At 43.9% G+C, this 18,466-nt stretch overlaps 1 protein-coding gene across 5 annotated transcripts in view; it reads left to right on the forward strand.

Moving 5' to 3' along the window:
• USP12 (ubiquitin specific peptidase 12) overlaps window positions 1-18,466 on the forward strand; it is a 105,445-nt gene that overhangs the window by 42,220 nt on the left and 44,759 nt on the right. For 4 of the 5 annotated variants that reach the window (XR_016213368.1, XM_089304299.1, XM_089304300.1 and 1 more), the window contains exon 2: window positions 11,199-11,279. Coding sequence is in view for 3 of the 5 variants with exons in the window: in XM_089304299.1 (XP_089160425.1) it covers window positions 11,199-11,279 (81 nt within the window). In the remaining 2 variants the exon portion in view is untranslated. Of the gene's footprint in view, window positions 1-8,783; window positions 8,803-11,198; window positions 11,280-18,466 lie in introns of those variants that run through there. The other variant, XM_089304301.1, reaches the window with a different exon arrangement.

Genomic DNA, 18,466 nt, shown 5'->3' on the forward strand with positions numbered 1-18,466 from the left:
ATACTGTTAGATGAAGAGTATTATATGTATGGGAAGGTCTTGAGTAAATTTGGACTTGGAGTCATCTGGCCTGTGATGAATCATGGAATTGTCTTTTTTTCCGAATTGATTCAGTGAGAAATTTTCATGTTCCCTGTGTGCTCCTGTGGTGACAGTTGAAAGAGAAAGAAAGCTATTTTTAATTTCTTCTGGGAAGGATTTTGTTTTTGCAAATTATGAAGACTTGGCAGGAGTTTTCCCTATTGGATTGAAGATTTCTGGGGTGAGGCATGGCGGGCCGTGGGAACGTGGGATGTGCACACATACAGGATAAACACACCACTGGAAGACAGGTTTGTATGGTTTCTCTTTCTGCCTTTGAGAAGACTGTGTTAGCAGCAGAGGCTTTGTGATTGTTAGAGCATGGTAATTGGAGGTGTGCAGTATCTTTTCTCTCAGACATAGGAAGATACTCTGCTTGGCCATGCTGGCCACTGTGCCTACTCGCTGTCCAATTTTGTTTCATTGGGACCATGTCATACTTTAGCACAGGTGGCTTTGCGGCCTCCTGTTTTCTCATTCTAACAGCTTTTGTGACTTTCTCTGCCATGTGCTGCAATGCTACAATGTCCCTTTTATGTCTGACCCCTTGGTACTTTTTAGGGGGCACATTGATGGAGTATTTAAACCGCTACTATGGAAGGCCTAGACCAAGATTCTTGGAGTGACTGCAGAAGAGTGCAGAGCCCCCAATACTTCTTCAGTCTATGAAGTTGAATTAGGACTTTGGGAATTTCTGTTTCTTTGAGGGGTTCCTCTGAAGAAGGACATCCTAGATGCCACTGTAGTTTGAAGGAGGAAGAAGGGGCAAAAATGTGTGCTTAGTCCTACTGTGCAGGCATTGTTCCACCCCTCATCTATACCTTGTTCATAGAAACGGACCCTGGTGAGAGAGATGTAGGCCTGAAGACATACTCTGATTGTGATTCTGTATTGCTGCTAACTATCTTAGCGTGGTAGAGTTTCAGATTTGCAGTTGATACCATAAATCTAGTCTCTCTCATCTTGATAAGAAACCAGGCAGTTCATATACTATTCATGTGCAAGTGGAATATAGCCTCCTCATTTGCAGGCTATTGGTATGCTGCATAGCTAGCAGTTGGGATGTTTAACTGATGTTTAGCTGTTTGTACTTTAGGGCTTTCGTTGTACTCCTGAAGAAAAAGCCAAGTCCTGGGTCTTCTAGTTTTTCAGGTGAAATTTTCCAAATTCTCCAGCTCCAAATGTTATTCCTGTCCGGACACGCAGCAGTACACATACTGTATTGTAGTGGAGTTCTGATGTTCTCTTTGTATATTTACATTTATGTTTTAATGATTTTTTACCTATATGCCGTCATGAAAAGATAATTTTTTTTTTTTTTTTTTTGACAGGCAGAGTGGACAGTGAGAGAGAGAGACAGAGAGAAAGGTCTTCCTTTGCCATTGGTTCACCCTCCAATGGCCGCCACGGCCAGCGCGCTGCGGCTGGCGCACCGCGCTGATCCGATGGCAGGAGCCAGGAGCCAGGTGCTTTTCCTGGTCTCCCATGGGGTGCAGGGCCCAAGCACCTGGGCCATCCTCCACTGCACTCCCTGGCCACAGCAGAGGGCTGGCCTGGAAGAGGGGCAACCAGGACAGAATCCGGCGCCCCGACCGGGACTAGAACCTGGTGTGCCGGCGCCGCTAGGCGGAGGATTAGCCTAGTGAGCCGCGGCGCCGGCCGAAAAGATAATTTTTAAAAACTTACTCGAGAGAGAGAGAGAAAAGCTGCCATCTGCTGTTTCACTCCCCTGTTACCCACAGGGCTGAGGTTGAGCTAGGGCTGAAAACCAGGAACTGAGAATTCAACCTAGGTCTCCCACATGAATGACAGAAATCCAATTACTTGAGCCATCACCTGACTCCCAAGGGTGCACATTAGTAGGAAGCAGGAATTGAGAGCACAGCTGGGACCCTCTTGAACCCAGGTATTCCGATTAGGATGTGAGAGTCTTAACCACTGCGTAAATGCCTAGTTTTTATTCACTGTGTACTTCCAAGTTCAGTTATGATTTTGAAATTTTTTGTTTTATACTTTAGTATATCATAACTTTATTTCAAACCACAGTGAGAAGTAGTAAGTGAGCTAGCACATATATACCTGCATGTTGGAACAAAGTTTCACAAGCCATTGTTTGCTCTTAGCTGGGAGATGTCCCACCCATTGGTTTTACTGAGGAAGACAGTAACAGTTGTGATCCATTGCTGAAAGTCCTGTTCTGTGACTCCTGGCGTTGGGCTAGGTAGGAAGTAGTTGTTGGGGTCCTGACCTCCGTATTTCCTGAAGCCTGCTGTTCTGAGACTGTTTTTATGATGTCTCACAGCTAATGGTATGGGTATGATTTGCTTTGTCATAAATATTTTTGTTGCCTTTGATACAGTTTTAGGGCACATGGCTTTTTCTAAAGCAGGTGTGAGGGTTAAGCCTTCTCTTTGATTTTTCACTCTTACTTAAAGAAATGGGCTTGTTTCTCACACCTTCTTTTATATTTCGGATTCATCTCTTTCTGCTCACACTCACTTTCTTGGGTTTACATTCCTATATTCTCACAGGTTGGCTGTTTCCTGTGCCTCCAGAACTTAGTGTGCCAAGGTCACTTGCTTCTCACCTCCGGGAAGCCTTTCCTGCTCAGTTTGGCAATTCTCCTTTATGTGGTGCTGACCTGATCTGACCTTTGTCAATATTCAACTTGGAATGAGAAATGCTGGATTCCAGAATACAGTTTGAAACTTGAAGCTGGGGAAGATGTATTGGGTAGTCTCATTTGTATTAAACAAAAAGAAAGCTGTGTGGGAAGTTTGCCATAATTATCTAGTATAAAATAGGAAGTGTACTCATAAGTACATTTTCTAGATAAATACTCAGCCTTTTATGTTTTCATCATATTTTATGTCTTGCTAAAGTGCATACAGTTCTACTTTTTTTCTCCTCCCTCTCCCCATTTCTCCTTTTCCTTTCCCAGATAGACAGATAGAAAAAGAGCTACTAAACGCTGATTCGGCCCACAAATGCCTACAGTGACCACTGCTGGTCATATTGAAGCCAAAGGGGAGATCTTAATCTAGATTTCCTATGTGGGTATGTGGGTTGCAGGAACCCAATTACTTGAGCCATCACCTGCTGGCTCCCCAGGTTGTACATTAGCAGGAAGCTGGAGTCAAGAGCTGGAGCCGGAGATTAAACCCAGGCACTCCAATGTGGGGACATGCACGTCCTCGCCAGTGATTTAGCTGATAGGCCAAACGCCCACGCCAAACCAGGAGATTTCAAGGTTAAGGATGTAAGGTAATTCTGAAATTAATTAATTGCTTTCTTAAGAACATTCTTGGTTATCAGTTTACTTTTGTGTAACTCATATCTTTGTCATAATGGCAGAATGAAGGTTAGTGAGTCATGTGTTTGCCATGGTTGACTATCTAAAAAAGTCATTAATTGGAGGGCAGCCAACTCCTAGATTCTCTCCTTGCTTCATATTTGCAGATGGTATGTTTGGTTTGCCAGCAAAATATACTTTTATATTTTCAAAATGATAGACTAAGAATAATTTCAACTTAATATTCCCCCACTTGGATGGTGATTTTTTGGTATGAAAAGAATAGGTTCTTACATTTTTTCAAGAATTCACATAGTGGCCTATAAATTCTTAGCATTAGATGACTGTTTCTGAGGCTGTGATACTATATACCAGTGGTGGGAAATCTTTTTTTCTGCCAGTGGCCATTTGGATATTTATAACATTATTCACGAGCCATACAAAATTATCAACTTAAAAATCAGCCTGCAGGGCTGGCGTTGTAGTGCAGCAGGTTAGGCTGTCACCTCTGATGGTGGCATCCCTTAAGAGCACTGGTTTGAGTCCCTGTTGTCCCCACTTCTGATCCAGCTCTCTTCTAATGCACCTGTTTTAAAGCAGTATAAGATGGCTCAAGTGCTTGGGTCTTTGCCTCCCACGCAGGAGATGGAGTGCCAGGCCCTGGCTTTTGTCTGGCCCAGGCCTGACTGCTGGGAATGAACCAGCAAATGTACGATCTCTTTATCTCTGTCTCTCCATCTCTCTGTGCCATTCAAATAAACAAATCTCTTAAAAAATTAGCCTGTTATAGATTTACTGAATTTTGAGATCTGCCTGTGTTTGCCTTGGCTGAGCCAGACCAAATGATTCTGTGGGCCTTGTCCCCTACCCTGGTTATAATCCTAACCTCTTTTAAAATTTTTTACTAATTTATTTAGTTAGGACAGAGCATGTACCCATCTATCTGCTAGTTTACTCCCCAGATACCCACAGTGGAAACTGACAACTCAATCTGGGTCTCCCATGTGGCTGATGGGGACCAGATATTTGAGCCATCACCTGCTGCCTCCCCGGGTGCAGGAAGCAGAGTTGGGATTTGAAACCAGGCAGTATGATGTGGGACACAAGCATCCCAAACAGCTGCTTAACTACTGAGGCACCTGCTTCTATAACTTAACTTTTACTGCAGACTTAATGTTGACCTTTAATAGAGTGTCCAGCATTTTATCTTTAACATTTTAATAAGATTGCAAATGGTGGTAGATTCATGTGTTAATAGAAATACTGGTGTGGGAGGTATTATGGATACAGAGCTTTTACACCTGGGAAACATAGGCCTGGAGAGAGAAGCATTTATCTCAAGTCATTCCCTGCTTAGTGTCATAGGCTGGACCAGAGTTAAGTTCAGTGCTGCTAGTAGTGCACTGTGATCTCTATAGCAATTCTGTAATAGATCCAATCTCCCCTGAAATCTTTTCCATCAGATATTTCTTGTTTTTAATGAACCATTCATTGGTTTCAATTAGTAACATTGTATTGACAGGCATATTGGCTAAAAAATGCTAAGCAGTATTGACCTTGTTTAATTCCTAAGCACACTCATTGACTTTTTGCTTCAGCTGATGCAGCTTTTGTATTTAGAGGTTCTGTTTTGTTCTATTCCAAAACCTGTTTAGACTTTTGTCAATTTTATAGTCAATCTTGGCACATATGAAATGCTTTATATCTGATAATTCTGATATTTAATATTTCTATGGGTCTGGTTCTGCTCTTTCTGCTGACTTATTCAGGGTGCTTTCTTTTCCTGTTTTTGTGATTTTTGACTGTAAACTCAAATCTCTTGGTATTTTATTTGTAGAAAATTTCTTCCGAGTGGATTGTATTTCCTGAGAGTTCTGCCTGTTCTTGGGTGGAAGAAGGCTGTGTCATCATGGGATCTCTTTAATTCACTTCTCTGCTTTGAGTTTTAAGATCACATGGGTTGTGTGCAGTTGGGTCACAGACTTGATGAGAACCAGCTTGTGGTTATGAATTTTTAGAAGAGGCTTGTTTCTTTTTCCTTCAGCCTGCTCTGTGCCAAGGACGGGCCAGGCAGGTCTCATTGCTTTTCCTTTGAGCCAGGGTGAGTTGTTGTTCCCTCTCCCACTCAGAGTACAGTGGGGCTCTGGACCCTGTGGAGGTACCCCCAGCATCGCAGCACCATTTCTTGCACCCCTTTCTGTTTGGCTGTCCGAAGAGAATCTGAAGGCCGTGAAGTTTGGGAGATACCCTCTGTGTGGAACCCGCCTTGGGGTTCATCCCTGGTGGTTCCCACGTTGCGGTATTGTAGCCTTTTGCAGATTGTTTATTTTCCTACTGCTCAGTAAATTTTTCCCCCCAGTTTAAATTTTGTCTGCCTTTTGATTGCTTTCATCAGGGGGGTTGTGAGCATCTTAACTGCTTCTTCAGGATGAATTCTGCAGTAATAGGTACTAAGCCTAAAATTAATCTTTTGCCAAAGTTCCAAAAATGGGTAAAGCATCCTCAGATATATGCCTTCTTCCACCTGCAGGTGTCATACACCCATACTGAATAAGAGGGCGCCAGTAGCTGCAGCTATAAATTTTTCCAGCATAAATTCTTAATTTCACACACCCCCAACTCCCTCACTTTATTTCAGTTAAGAATTACTGATTTCATAAGCTGTGTTAGGTTGGGGAGGATCATTTTTAAGGGGGAGAATGGAAAACTGTTCAAAGCCATTATTAATGAATGTTTACTTGTTCTAGGTGCAATTTAAATATTCGTGTGCTTGATGGTCATTATTTGACATGACAGAATTTGTCAGTCTAAAGCAAATCCTCAAGGAATGTCTCAGTTTGAAAACTTCTGTAGCAGTGTAGTGTGGGGAGCAACTCGGACCTAGACTAAGTTACTCGGATTAAGACTTATTCTATGCATCTGCTCTCCCACAATATGGCGCTGAGAAGGGAGAAACAGCTTCTACACAGCTGCCTCCAGTTCAACCAATAAACTGTAGGACCTGCTCCTGATTGGAGGAGAGCAGCGTACTCGGCATGTGGGTAGCAGAGTTGGGATTGGTGGAAGAGGACTATAAAGGAGGAGAGAGACAACATGCACCAGGAACATCTAAGAGGAACATCTATCTGAAGGAACACCTGTGCAGCCCCCGAGAGAGCCGGCCGGCGGTGTGCCGCTCCCCCGCGGAAGTGGGGAAAGTGGCCAGGGGGAACCGCCCTTCCACGGAGGTGGAAGGGATGGTAGCCAACCCGGGAAGAACCAGCAGCAAACCCGGGGAGGGCCGAGCAGACAAAAGAACAGCGCAGGGTCCTGTGTCGTTCCTCCACGAAGAGAGGGAGTGACAGTGTAGCAAAAGTTTGACTTGGCAGTTTTCATCAGTTAAATTGAAATTTAGTGTGGAAACACTTTTTAAAAAATTTATTATTTATTTGAAAGGCAGAGTTAGAGAAAGAGAGATAATGTCTTCCATCTGCTAGTTCACTCCCCAAATGGCCATAATGGCCAGGGTGAAGCCAGGAGCCTGAAACTCCTTCCAGGTCTCGCACATGGGTGCAGGGACCCAAGCATTTGGACCATCTTCTGCTGCTTTCCCAGGCCATAGCAGGGATCTGGATAGGAAGTGGTGGAGCATCTGGGACTTGAACCAGCACTCATATGGGATGCCAACATCTCAGGAGGTCTCTTATCCTGCTGCTCCATAATGTGGGCACCTTGAAAATGCTTTTAAGAACCACACATCAGAGACAGATTGCTTAGGTGCACTCCTTTGCCTTCTCAGTTAGTGTTTGGTTAGAGATAATTCTGATTGTCGGCAGAGAAGATCTTAATGCCGTTGGAAGGCTCCTCCTGCATTTGCAGTCTGCTGCACAGTGCAGTGAGGTAGCATTTGCTGTACCATAGTCCAGAGGCAGTTAGCTGAGTGCTCTCTCTTCATACTTCCCACATCATCCTCAAGCTGTTGAGTTGTGTGGCTTGGCATCTTTCGGTTGGCTGTGAGTTCCCTGGGGTAGAAGCATTGTTAGATGTAATTGGAAATGAGGAATGTTAAGTTAGAAGTGACTTCAGAAATTATCTAATTTTAAAATTTCACAAGTAGTTTTAACTGTGAAAATCTTGATTCATGTAAGAGTTTACTTGAAAACTCAGCAGAGGGGCCAGCATTGTGGTGCAGCTGGTTAAGCTACTGCTTGCAGTGCCACATCCTGTATCAGAGTGCTTAGTTTGTGTCCTGGTTGCTTCGCTTCCAATCCAGCTCCCTGGATTGGAAATACTTGGTCCTTGCCACCTGTGTGGGAGACAGGGATAAAGTTCTTGGCTCATGGCTTTGGCCTTGTTGTGGCCATTTGGGGAGTGAACCAGAAGATGGAAGATCTGTCTCCATCTGTCCCTCTTTAACTGTTATTTTGCCTTTCGAATAAATAAATCTTAAAAAAACAAGAGAGAAAGGAAACCCAACAGGTAAACTTGGAATTCTTTTTTTTTTTTCTTTTGATATTTGAAAGACAAAGTTGAGATGGTGGTGGTGGTGGTGATGATGATGATGGTGAGATCAGTCAATCTCCCAACCACTGGTTCACTCCCCAAACGGCCACAATGACTGGGACTGGGCCAGCCCAAAGCCAGAAGCTTGGAACTCCATTCAGGTTTCCTACATGGATGGCAGGGGCCCAAGCACCTGCACCATCTTCCACTGCTTTTCTAGGTGCATTAGCAAGGAGGTGGATAGGAAGCGGAGCTGCTGGGACTCGAAATTGCACTCCAGTGAGATGCTGGCATCGCAGGCTGTGACTCAACCCACTGCACCACAGTGCTGGTCCCAGAAAATCACAGAGGATTTTGACTCTTACTTTGTAAATTAAGATTCTTAAATTTAGAGAGGTTAAATGATAATCTCCAATGATCTGCCTCTCTCTGCACTGTCACTCTTGGCTGACTCTCCCTGCCCCTCCGCCTTGGGCCATGGCTTACAGTGTTGGTAGGCTTCTGGGAGCATAGTGATGACTGTGGAGCCGGCCCTCTAATGGCTTGTGTCTGCCAAACTGAGGAGAGAGTCTGGTTTTTGTCTAATGTCTGTTTGCTTATTTCTCCAATTTTTGTTTCCTCTTCCTGTCATTTTTATCTTTTGCATGGAGTTGATCAGATTTATAACCATAACTGGCTAATAAGAGTAGATTTTCTTTGTGATTAAGGGGAAGAGGAGAAGAGGACCGAGATCTATGGGACACCTGCTTATGTGTCAGACATCACCAGCTGCCTGAGAAAAGTGAAAATTCTCTTCATCTGTAGTCACCCTGTAAAGTAGTTACTGACAGTTTCCTTTCACTATTGGGAAACTAAACTGAGGCTTAGAGAGGCTGCTATTTAACCCGTAGTCAAAAATGTGGTGAGTCAGAGTGGTTGGAGAGAGGATTCTCTAAGCAGGTGTGAGAGTAAGTGTGGAGTCAATGGGACATGCGTTGGGTGGTTAGAATATGGGGTGTGTGGTGTGCGATTGGTCATAAGGCGTGAATGCTTTTAAGAGTTGTGTGTGCTGGTGTTTGTTCTACATAGATAGGGGTTTGAGGTTGGTTGCAGATGACAGCACATTTTTTTTTTCTTTTAATGGACAAGGGGTTGTATTTACCTGAATAAACAGATATCAGGTTGCTGTTTTACAGCAGGTGGTAAAAATCTAGGCTTACTGATCACTTTCTTTCTTTTTTCTTTTTTAAGATTTTATTTATTTACTTAAGAGGTAGAATTACAGACAGTGAGAGGGAGAGACAGAGAGAGAGGTCTTCTGTCCGTTGGTTCACTCTGCAAGTGACTGCAACGGCCAGAGCCGCGCCGATCTGAAGCCAGGTGCTTCTTCCAGGTCTCCTACGTGGGTGCAGGGGCCCAAGGACTTGGGCCATTTTCTGCTTTCCCAGGCCACAGCAGAGAGCTGGATGGGAAGAGGAGCAGCCAGGACTAGAACTGGTGCACATATGGGATGCCGGTGCTGCAGGTGAAGGATTAACCTACTGTGCCACACGCTGGCCCCTAGCTTACTGATCACTTTCAAAATGTGTGAGGAAATTTTGTGACAGTGAACTTGGGCTGGTAGGGGTCGGTAGGGCTCAGCATTCCCACCAGTTTTGTTCAGTGAGTTGTGAAGTTTCTTGTAATGAGTGAATTTAGTGGTATTATAAAATGTTAGTTGCTATCCAAATTTAGAAATAAATTTTACCTATTGGACAGTGATTGTATCAAGATTATATGTAAAGCCTAAAAAGGATTTCTTAGTAAAAAAAGATGAAGCCAGGATCACATATCTACAAGTGCTGGCCCGCTGGAGGGTATTAGGGGAAACCTGGAATGATGGAACTTGACCCCTCAGCTCAGTAGGTGCCTTAGGCAGCAATGGCTCATTGTCAGCCCTGACCTGGCAGGAAGTGTCTGACAAAAGTGCTGGGCTTTCCTGATCCAGGAATTGAGGTCAGTAAGGAAACAGCCGGTGTGGCATTCTTAGCACTGCAATATGCCAGTGTAGCTGGGGAGGCGTGTTGTTTTCTGTGTAACTCTTCAGAGTGATATTGGGTTGTTTTTTGAGGACTATCCTATCAGTTATATTTACCTGGTAGAATATTTTCTTGGGAATTTTCAAAGTAAACATAATCTGAAGTTATCACAGTGTCAGAATTGCTTTCAGTTTGCATTCAGACTGCTGTGTTTCAGAAGCCATGTGGAGGTATTGTGTGCGTGTGGGCAGCCTCGTATGTGCTCAGGGCCTCTGCCTCCCTGGTGGCTTCGACTTGGTTTTTAGGAACCTCCTGTGCACAGAATTGAATTGCTTGGATTCCTGAGACTAGGACACACTCTGTGTTTTTTCCTTCTTGTCCCTAATTCTGTGGCAGCAACCACTTGTACATGTTTAATATCCATCCTTCTGGTCCACTTTCTTTCTTTTTTTTTTTTTTTTGACAGGCAGAGTGGACAGTGAGAGAGAGAGACAGACAGAAAGGTCTTCCTTTGCCGTTGGTTCACCCTCCAATGGCCGCCGCGGCCGGCGCACCACGCTGATCCGATAGCAGGAGCCAGGAGCCAGGTGCTTCTCCTGGTCTCCCATGGGGTGCAGGGCCCAAGCACCTGGGCCATCCTCCACTGCACTCCCTGGCCACAGCAGAGGGCTGGCCTGGAAGAGGGGCAACCAGGACAGAATCCGGCGCCCCGACCGGGACTAGAACCTGGTGTGCCGGCGCCGCTAGGCGGAAGATTAGCCTAGTGAGCCGCGGCGCCGGCCCTGGTCCACTTTCCATGTGCTAGTTTTTATGTTTGTATGATAGTGTTTTGCATTGGTCTGTTTTTTTGTTGGTTCATTTTCTGTATGCTTTTGAGACTTAGCCACATGTTTCTGTGTGCCAGTGTAGTTCCTGTCGTCCAGTACTGCCACAGTTTGCTCACAGAAGTGCAGCTGGCGTAAATGCTCCGCAGCCTTTGGTTGTGTGTGAGGCGCTCTGAGGTATACATCCCAGCATCGTCCAGGCCGGAGCAACGTGCATGGTCAGAGTCTCAGATCGCACTCAGAGCTCGAGCTTCAGCTGGGGCTTTGAGTCACTCCTAGAAAACTGAGAACCCATAGCGAATGTGATGCCTTGATCCTGGCTTTGGTTTCATGAGAAAGTTCTGTAAGCCGGTTTTTAGGTTTGTGCTTGAAAGCTGTCACCTTCAGTATTATCTTTGGTTTTCCTCAGCGCCCTGCAGGAGTGTGCAGTGGTCTTTTATAGGATGCCACTGAGATGCCTGTGTGGTTGTGACCGTGTCATCAAAGAACTCTAAATGCTAAGCTGTGATTTCCATTTTTCAGGGCGCCAATGCCTCGGCATTAGAGAAAGAGATTGGCCCAGAACAGTTCCCCGTCAACGAGCACTATTTTGGATTAGTCAACGTAAGTATCCATTGATGCCTTAGCTCTCAAGAGTCACAGTGGAAGCAGTTTGAAGAATGATGAATACCTGTCATAACCATTGCTCGTGGGGTCGGCGCCATGGCTCACATGGCTGATCCTCGGCCTGCGGTGCCGGCATCCCATATGAGCACCAGGTTCCAGTCCCAGCTGCACCTCTTCCAGTCCAGCTCTCTGCTGTGGCCCAGGAGGGCAATGGAGGATGGCCCAAGAGCTTGGGCTCATGTGCCCGCATGGGAGACCAGGAAGAAGCACCTGGCTCCTGGCTACGGATCTGCACTGCGCCAGCCGTGGCGGCCATTTTGGGGGTGAACCAGTGGAAGGAAGACCTTAAAAAAAAAAGTTGCTCGTTTGCATCAGTAGTGTGAGATGCCAGGGGACTTAATTAGGCATTTAGAAATGGTCTTTACTGGGTGGAAGGCAGAGTGGCTGTGATGTGAGGCACAGAGCACTTTCTGATTTGTCAGCCTCATACTTCCTATTTTGTATCTAAAATTTCTCACAATCAAAATTTCCTGGGTAGCCAGCTCAGATTCTTTGAGAATTATCAAATTAATTATTAGTTATTTAGCTGGAAGTATTACATATGTAAATGTCACCATATAAATGCCTCCATGTAGATATAAAAGTGCAAATACAGAAAAAATAAGTACCAGGGCCTGTGTTACAGTATAGCAGGTTAAGCCACTGCCTGCGACAACGGCATCCCATATGAGTGCCAGTTTAAGTCCCAGCTGTTCCACTTCTAATCCAGCTCCCTGCTAGTGTGCCTGGGAAAGCTGTGGAAGAGGCCCAAGTCCTTGGACCCCTGCATTCATGAGGGAGACCCAGATAAAGCTCCTGGTTCCTGGCGTTGGTCTGGCACAGCCCTGCCTGTTGCGAACATTTGGGGAATAAACCAGTGGATGGAAGATTCTCTGTTTCTCCTTCCCTCTCTGTAACTCTGCCTTTAATATAAATAAATAGATCTTTTAAAAAAAGAAAAGAAAAGAAGTCCCAGTCCTTGTGGAAGTAATTCTGGTAATTATACATTATTAAAACATTGGAAGAACTTGAGAATTTTTAGTTCTGAATGATATCTGTTTTGAACCACTTTTATTTTGGAAGAATATTGTCACGAATAATAGCATTTATGACAGCTTATTCTTTAGATTTTTTTTTTTTTTGAGAGGCAGAGAGGAACAGGTACAGAGAAGGATCCTTCATTTGTTGGTTCATTTCTCAAATGCCCACAACAGCTAGGGTGAGGCCAGGGTCTAAATCAGGATCCAGGGACTTAATCCAGGTCTCCTACGTTGGTGACAGAATCACGGTTATTTGAGTCATTACTTGCTGCCTCCCAGGGCACATGCACTTTAGCAGGAAGCTGGAGTCAGAAACCAAAGCTGGGTATTTAACCCAGGTGCTCTGATGTGGTATGCTGCTGTCTTCCCTGCTAGGCCAAATGCCCAGCCTGGCAGGTTGCTCTTAATGAGTGATAATTCCTACATTAAGTAAGGATTTCCTATTCATTTTCCTCCTATGGATACTTCAATATTTCTGATGTTATTGAAGAAGAGAAATGCCAGTGTGGCTTAGGGACCTTTGGATAGACAAAGGAACCTTTTGGAAGCATTATTTTTCCATTTAGAAAAACAACAACAAACAAACCTCATTTATATGCCACTGTTTACATAGCCAGCTCAATTCTTGGTTAACAAATGGCTTTGACCTGATAAATCAGAGTACCTTTTTCCCTTTAGTTTTGTAGCTGGTGACAACCTACTTGGCAGAATTGATAAGAGAGAGCCGTGTAAGCTGTTAGTGTCCCTTGTCCACTTTTTATGCAGTCTGTACATGTTTTTGAATACTTTTTATTGTGTGGTTCTGTATTAATTCTCTAATATAGGTAGTCATAGAAGTAGATTGGATTCATTCAGTCACTTGTGAGGGAGGCTTCCATGAAATGTGCTTTGCTCTCAGGATCCTTATATAAACTTAGAATTGCATTCACAGACCGTGTTAAAAAAGGCTGTTTAACCTGAATTGCTAGTAGCTGTTTTTCCATTTGTGGGTTGTGAAAGTAATTAGCAAATGTCTTTTTTAATCTGCTTTCGTTTGCACTGGTTGCATTGTCATCCAGTTTTACCCACTTGAAGGCCAACACTTACTTGAGGCTTACATTGTCAGAGGTCAGCTACTCTGGCTAGATTGGAGCATGTCTAGTCCTGTCACAGGGTCTGTGGAAGGCCATATGTCCTCCATCTGACACTTTGTATGAAGGGGAGTCATTTCTCACAAGGAGGAATGGGGCAGTGGATGTGGATGCAGGGTGAGAAATAGACGGTCCGTTAGGGTAGGAGAGGACTAGTTGTGGATTAGGTACTCACTTCTGGCGCACTCGGCTGGAATGAGTTGGTGGTGGGGAGTCTGGCAATAGAGGGATCTAAAGCCTGGCCACCCAAGTCAGAGCTGGTGGCAAAGAGGACAGCAAGGGATTCCCTTAGGAGGGGATGTTCTTAGGACAAGCACCATCATGCAGATCCAGCCTGGGGGACAGTGGAAGAAGTTGTGCTTCTACAAAAGAGGCCCGTTTTCAACATTTTTATAGGTAATACTGTTACCATGATGGTTACAACTAGCAGTCTCCAAATGAGGCAAAAAGTATGATCAATTTGGTATGAGAAGAAAGTATTAGAAATATTGACATTTATTGTTATGTAAATGGTAGGTTAGGTTTTATGATTCTTGGTATGTGGATGATACTGGTGCCCATACACTATCCATGTGTGACATGTTGTTTGACACTTCCAAGTTCTCTGATAGCCAAGGGTTGACAGTTAACACCTTTACCCCATCTTATGGTGAGGAACTGATGAACAAAGTGAGCTAGTTATTTTCTAATGTCAGCATCTCAGTCTCTTTTATGCTGGTATAACAGAATACCACAGAATGGGTACTTTAGAATGAACTGAAATTTATTCTGCTCATGATTTTGGATGCTGCAAGACTGAGAGGCCGTCTCTGGTAAGGGCCTTCCTCCTGTGTCGTCATCTAGGAGAGAGGCAGGCACAAAGGAGGCTGAACTCGCTTTACAACAGATCCACTCCCATGACTATGACATTGGTACACTCAATGAGGGCAGAGTCCTTGTGACTGAAACAACCCCATACGGCCCCATCTCTTAACTGTTGCTTTGAGGATTAAGTTTCTAACACGTGAACACCAGGGAATATGATCACACCACAGTGAGATGGTTTCAGATCCTCTGTGCATTATTGTGCTGTGCTGCTTGCAAACCTGGCACTCACCAAATGAATTAAAACAAATTTGAAAGATAGGATTGAAAATTTAATATTTAGAAAGGAAATGCAGTCTTGAGACTCTTCCTCAGTTAGACCTGTGTATCTTTGAAGATGGCCATTATAACCATATTTCCGAACAGCAGAATACAAACCCAGACTATCAGCTCACTGTTTTAAATGCCGAAATCCTGAGTTTATAAGAAAGCGTACTCATTCTCTTTGTTCTTAAGTATTAATAATTTTTAGTGAAAACAAAAGTTTGAGTAATACATATGCCAAAAATTGTGGTCATTTTATCTTTGTTATTCTCTTTGATATTTTTAATGTACATAATTTACTACATGTACTTCATAAATAGTTATATATATATTAGGGATATGATCTCAAATGATCTTATTGGTGGGAGTATGATAAAAAAAATATGGTGGTGGGACATTTTTTAACACCTGGAGCAAAAGGTTGAAAGAGAAGAGTTTGAAAACATGGATGGGGCCTTGTGTTTACTCAGCAATTGAAAAGCCAGTGATCAGACCTGGAGGAAGGCGTCAACTTCCCAAATTGTTTCCCTGATTTTAAACATGGTTACATGATTGATCCTCATATCTAGCTGAGATAACATGGATTTTAATCCTAAAGCAATGTCCTTTTTTAAGCAACGAAGTGTTCAGAAACAAGAGTACAGCGTAAATCACCCCAGATGACCTTTTGTATAAAAGCTTTTTGGAACTTGAATGAAGGTTAATACTGAAATCAAGGCAATTAAAGGAAAGTTTCAAAAGTTATTAATAATGTTGAAAGCTTATTCTGGATAAGTGGTAGTAGCTTTAGATTTTTAATTTTTCTTCATGGAGTTAAGTAAATGAAGACTTGAATAGTAGGTCTCAAAGAATTGGTATAGGCCGGCGCCGCAGCTCAATAGGCTAATCCTCCACCTAGCGGCGCTGGCACACTGGGTTCTAGTCCCAGTTGGGGCGCCGGATTCTGTCCCGGTTGCCCCTCTTCCAGGCCAGCTCTCTGCTGTGGCCCAGGAAGGCAGTGGAGGATGGCCCAGGTGCTTGGGCCCTGCACCCCATGGGAGACCAGGGTAACTACCTGGCTGCTGCCATCAGATCAGTGCGGTGCACCGGCCGCAGAGTGCCAGCCGTGGCAGCCATTGGAGGGTGAACCAATGGCAAAGGAAGACCTTTCTCTCTGTCTCTCTCTCTCACTGTCCACTCTGCCTGTCAAAAAAAAAAAAAAAAAAAATTGGTATAATGATACCTATTGCTAGGGCCAGTGCTGTGGCGTAGCGGGTAAAGCTACCCCCTGTGATGCTGGTATCCTGTATTGGTGCTGGTTCATGTACTGGCTACTCAACTTCTGATCCAGCTCCCTGCTATTGGCCTGCAAAAGCAGCAGAGGATGGTCCTAGTGCTTCGGCCCCTGCCACCCATATAGGAGACTTGGATGAAACTCCTGGCACCTCGCTATATAAAGCTTGGCCATTGCAGCCATCTGGAGAGTGAACCAGTGGATGGAAGAGCCTCTCTCTCTGTCTCTCCCTCTCTCTCTCTGTAACTCTGATTTTCAAATAGATACATACATAAATAAATATTTTTAGAAGTGATACCTGTTGCTTCAAATTGAGAAGATGAGCGTGTCATATTGGACGTGTCAGTCCGACATCCAGTAGTTTACAAAAATAGACACTCCCTCTAGTTTCTTAGCAAATCACTTTTGCTTCTGTGTTTTCATATTTCTAGTATATCTTGAGATGATGTCTTTTGATTGTAGTCTATATAGTGTATCCTTTAACGAAAGTGTCCCAGTTAGTAAGACTGTGACAGAACCAGAATTTGATGGTTCTCAGATTCATTGGGCTGTGGTAAGATACTAAGATTTTTCACAGGAAGTTATCCTGGACAACCAGTTACATCCTAGTAATATTGTAGACCCTGCTGTACATGTATTTATTATTACTACTGTCAGTACATCATCATAGCCTTGTTTGGCCTTTCTCTGGAAATCTTTCAGGGTTGGCTGTTTCTGAAACCAATGCTTGGCTTGCTTTCTGAATGTGAGAAGTCCCAAATGCCCCCTGAGAATCATGTCTGCAGCTGGCTCATGTCTCCTAGCTCTGCTTGAAAAGTAGATACTTCTTACCAGATTCTAATAGTGCAGTTGGTCTTAGTGGGGCAGAAGGGTCTCCCTTGTTTAATGTCTGTGGAAGACAGACATATTCAGATGCTTAGGAGATTGAGTGTAGCAAGGCTTTTACACTTTTTTCCCTTAGAATTATTGTCTGGACCTCAGTTCTGTCTTCCCTCTGAATTGAACTGGGTAGATCCTGTGTTTGCTATGAGACAGTTTACTTCACAGGTTCAGCACCTAGCTCCCTGTCTACAGACCAGAGATGAGGCATCCTAAATGAATGCCCACGAACCCAGCCACCTAGATGTACCATTTACCCTTACTTTACCAGTTTCCTCACTCTCTTCTACTTTACTCCCTCCTACATTTTAGTTCATCCCCCCTGGAGAGGGCAGTCCTATGCCCTCCTCATGCCATTTGGCCACACGTATTTAATTTTGCATCTTCAACTAACAGAGACATTTTAAAAAACATGACCATTTTATTATCACACCTGACAAAATTAATAACATTTATTCAGTATTGTCTGTTACTAGCCTATATTTAAATGTTTATCTCAAAGATGGCTTTTTATACAGCTTGAGCATCTACAATCTATTTTATTTAATTTTTTTAAAGATTTATTTGTTTGAAAGAGAGTTACAGAGAAAGGTAGATCCAGGGAGAGAGGTCTTCCATCTGCTGGTTCACTTTCCAGGTGGCCACAATGGCCGGAGCTGAGCTGATCCAAAGCCAGGAGCCAGGAACTTTTTCCTGGTCTCCCACGTGGGTACAGGGGCACAAGCACCTGGGCCATCTTCCACTGCTTTCCCAGGCCATAGCAGAGAGCTGGATTGGAAGAGGAGCAGCTGGGAATAGAACTGTGCCCACGTAGGATGCCGGTGCTTCAGGCCAAGGCTTTAACCTGCTGCACCACAGTGCCGAGCATCTATAATTTAAAAATCTGAAATCTGAAATGCTTTGAAACCTGAAACTTTTTAAAATATTTATTTGTTTATTTGAGTGGCAGAGTTAGAGAAAGAGAGAGAGAGAGGTCTTCCATCCGCTGTTCACTCCCCAGATGACCACAACTGTGGAGCTGGGCCAGTCTGAAGCCAGGAGCCTGCAGCTTCATCTGGGTCTCCCATGTGGGTTCAGGGGGCCCAAGGACTTGAGTCATCTTCCACTGCTTTCCCAGGCCATTAGGAGAGAGCTGGATCAAAAGATGAGCAGCTGGTGCCCACATGGGATGCCAGTGGCACAGGCGGAGGCTTAACCTACTAAGCCACAGTGCTGGCCCCAACATGAAACTGTTTGAGTGCTAATATGATACCACATATGGAAAATTCCACACCATGAAATTCTTCTTCATGCAAAATTACTAAAAACATAATATAAAATTTCTTTTTCAGTCTATGTGTAAAAGGTGCATATGAAATGTCAGTGAATTTTGTGTTTAGATTCGAGTCCCATCCCCAAGATACCTTACCGTGTATATGCAGACATTCCAGGATACAAAAAACCTGAAGTCTGTAAAACCTCTGGCTCCAAGCATTTCAAGTAAGGGATGTTCAATCAGGATTCAAGTAGATTGCATGAAGTATGTTTGCAATCTGATTGTTATGCCTCTGGAACACTTCCCAACCTGTTTTCTTTTTTGGAGGAGACCAGGCCATTCATTGGTCCTAGAAACTATCCCACATTTCAGACTTGACTTAGTCCTTTTTGGTGGTCTTGTTTGACTTTTTCATTGTCTGAATACCTTATAATTTAGTA

This window comes from Oryctolagus cuniculus, chromosome 9, assembly GCF_051225735.1.
Source record: "Oryctolagus cuniculus isolate XC-2025 breed Fujian yellow rabbit chromosome 9, ASM5122573v1, whole genome shotgun sequence".
NCBI lineage: Eukaryota > Metazoa > Chordata > Mammalia > Lagomorpha > Leporidae > Oryctolagus > Oryctolagus cuniculus.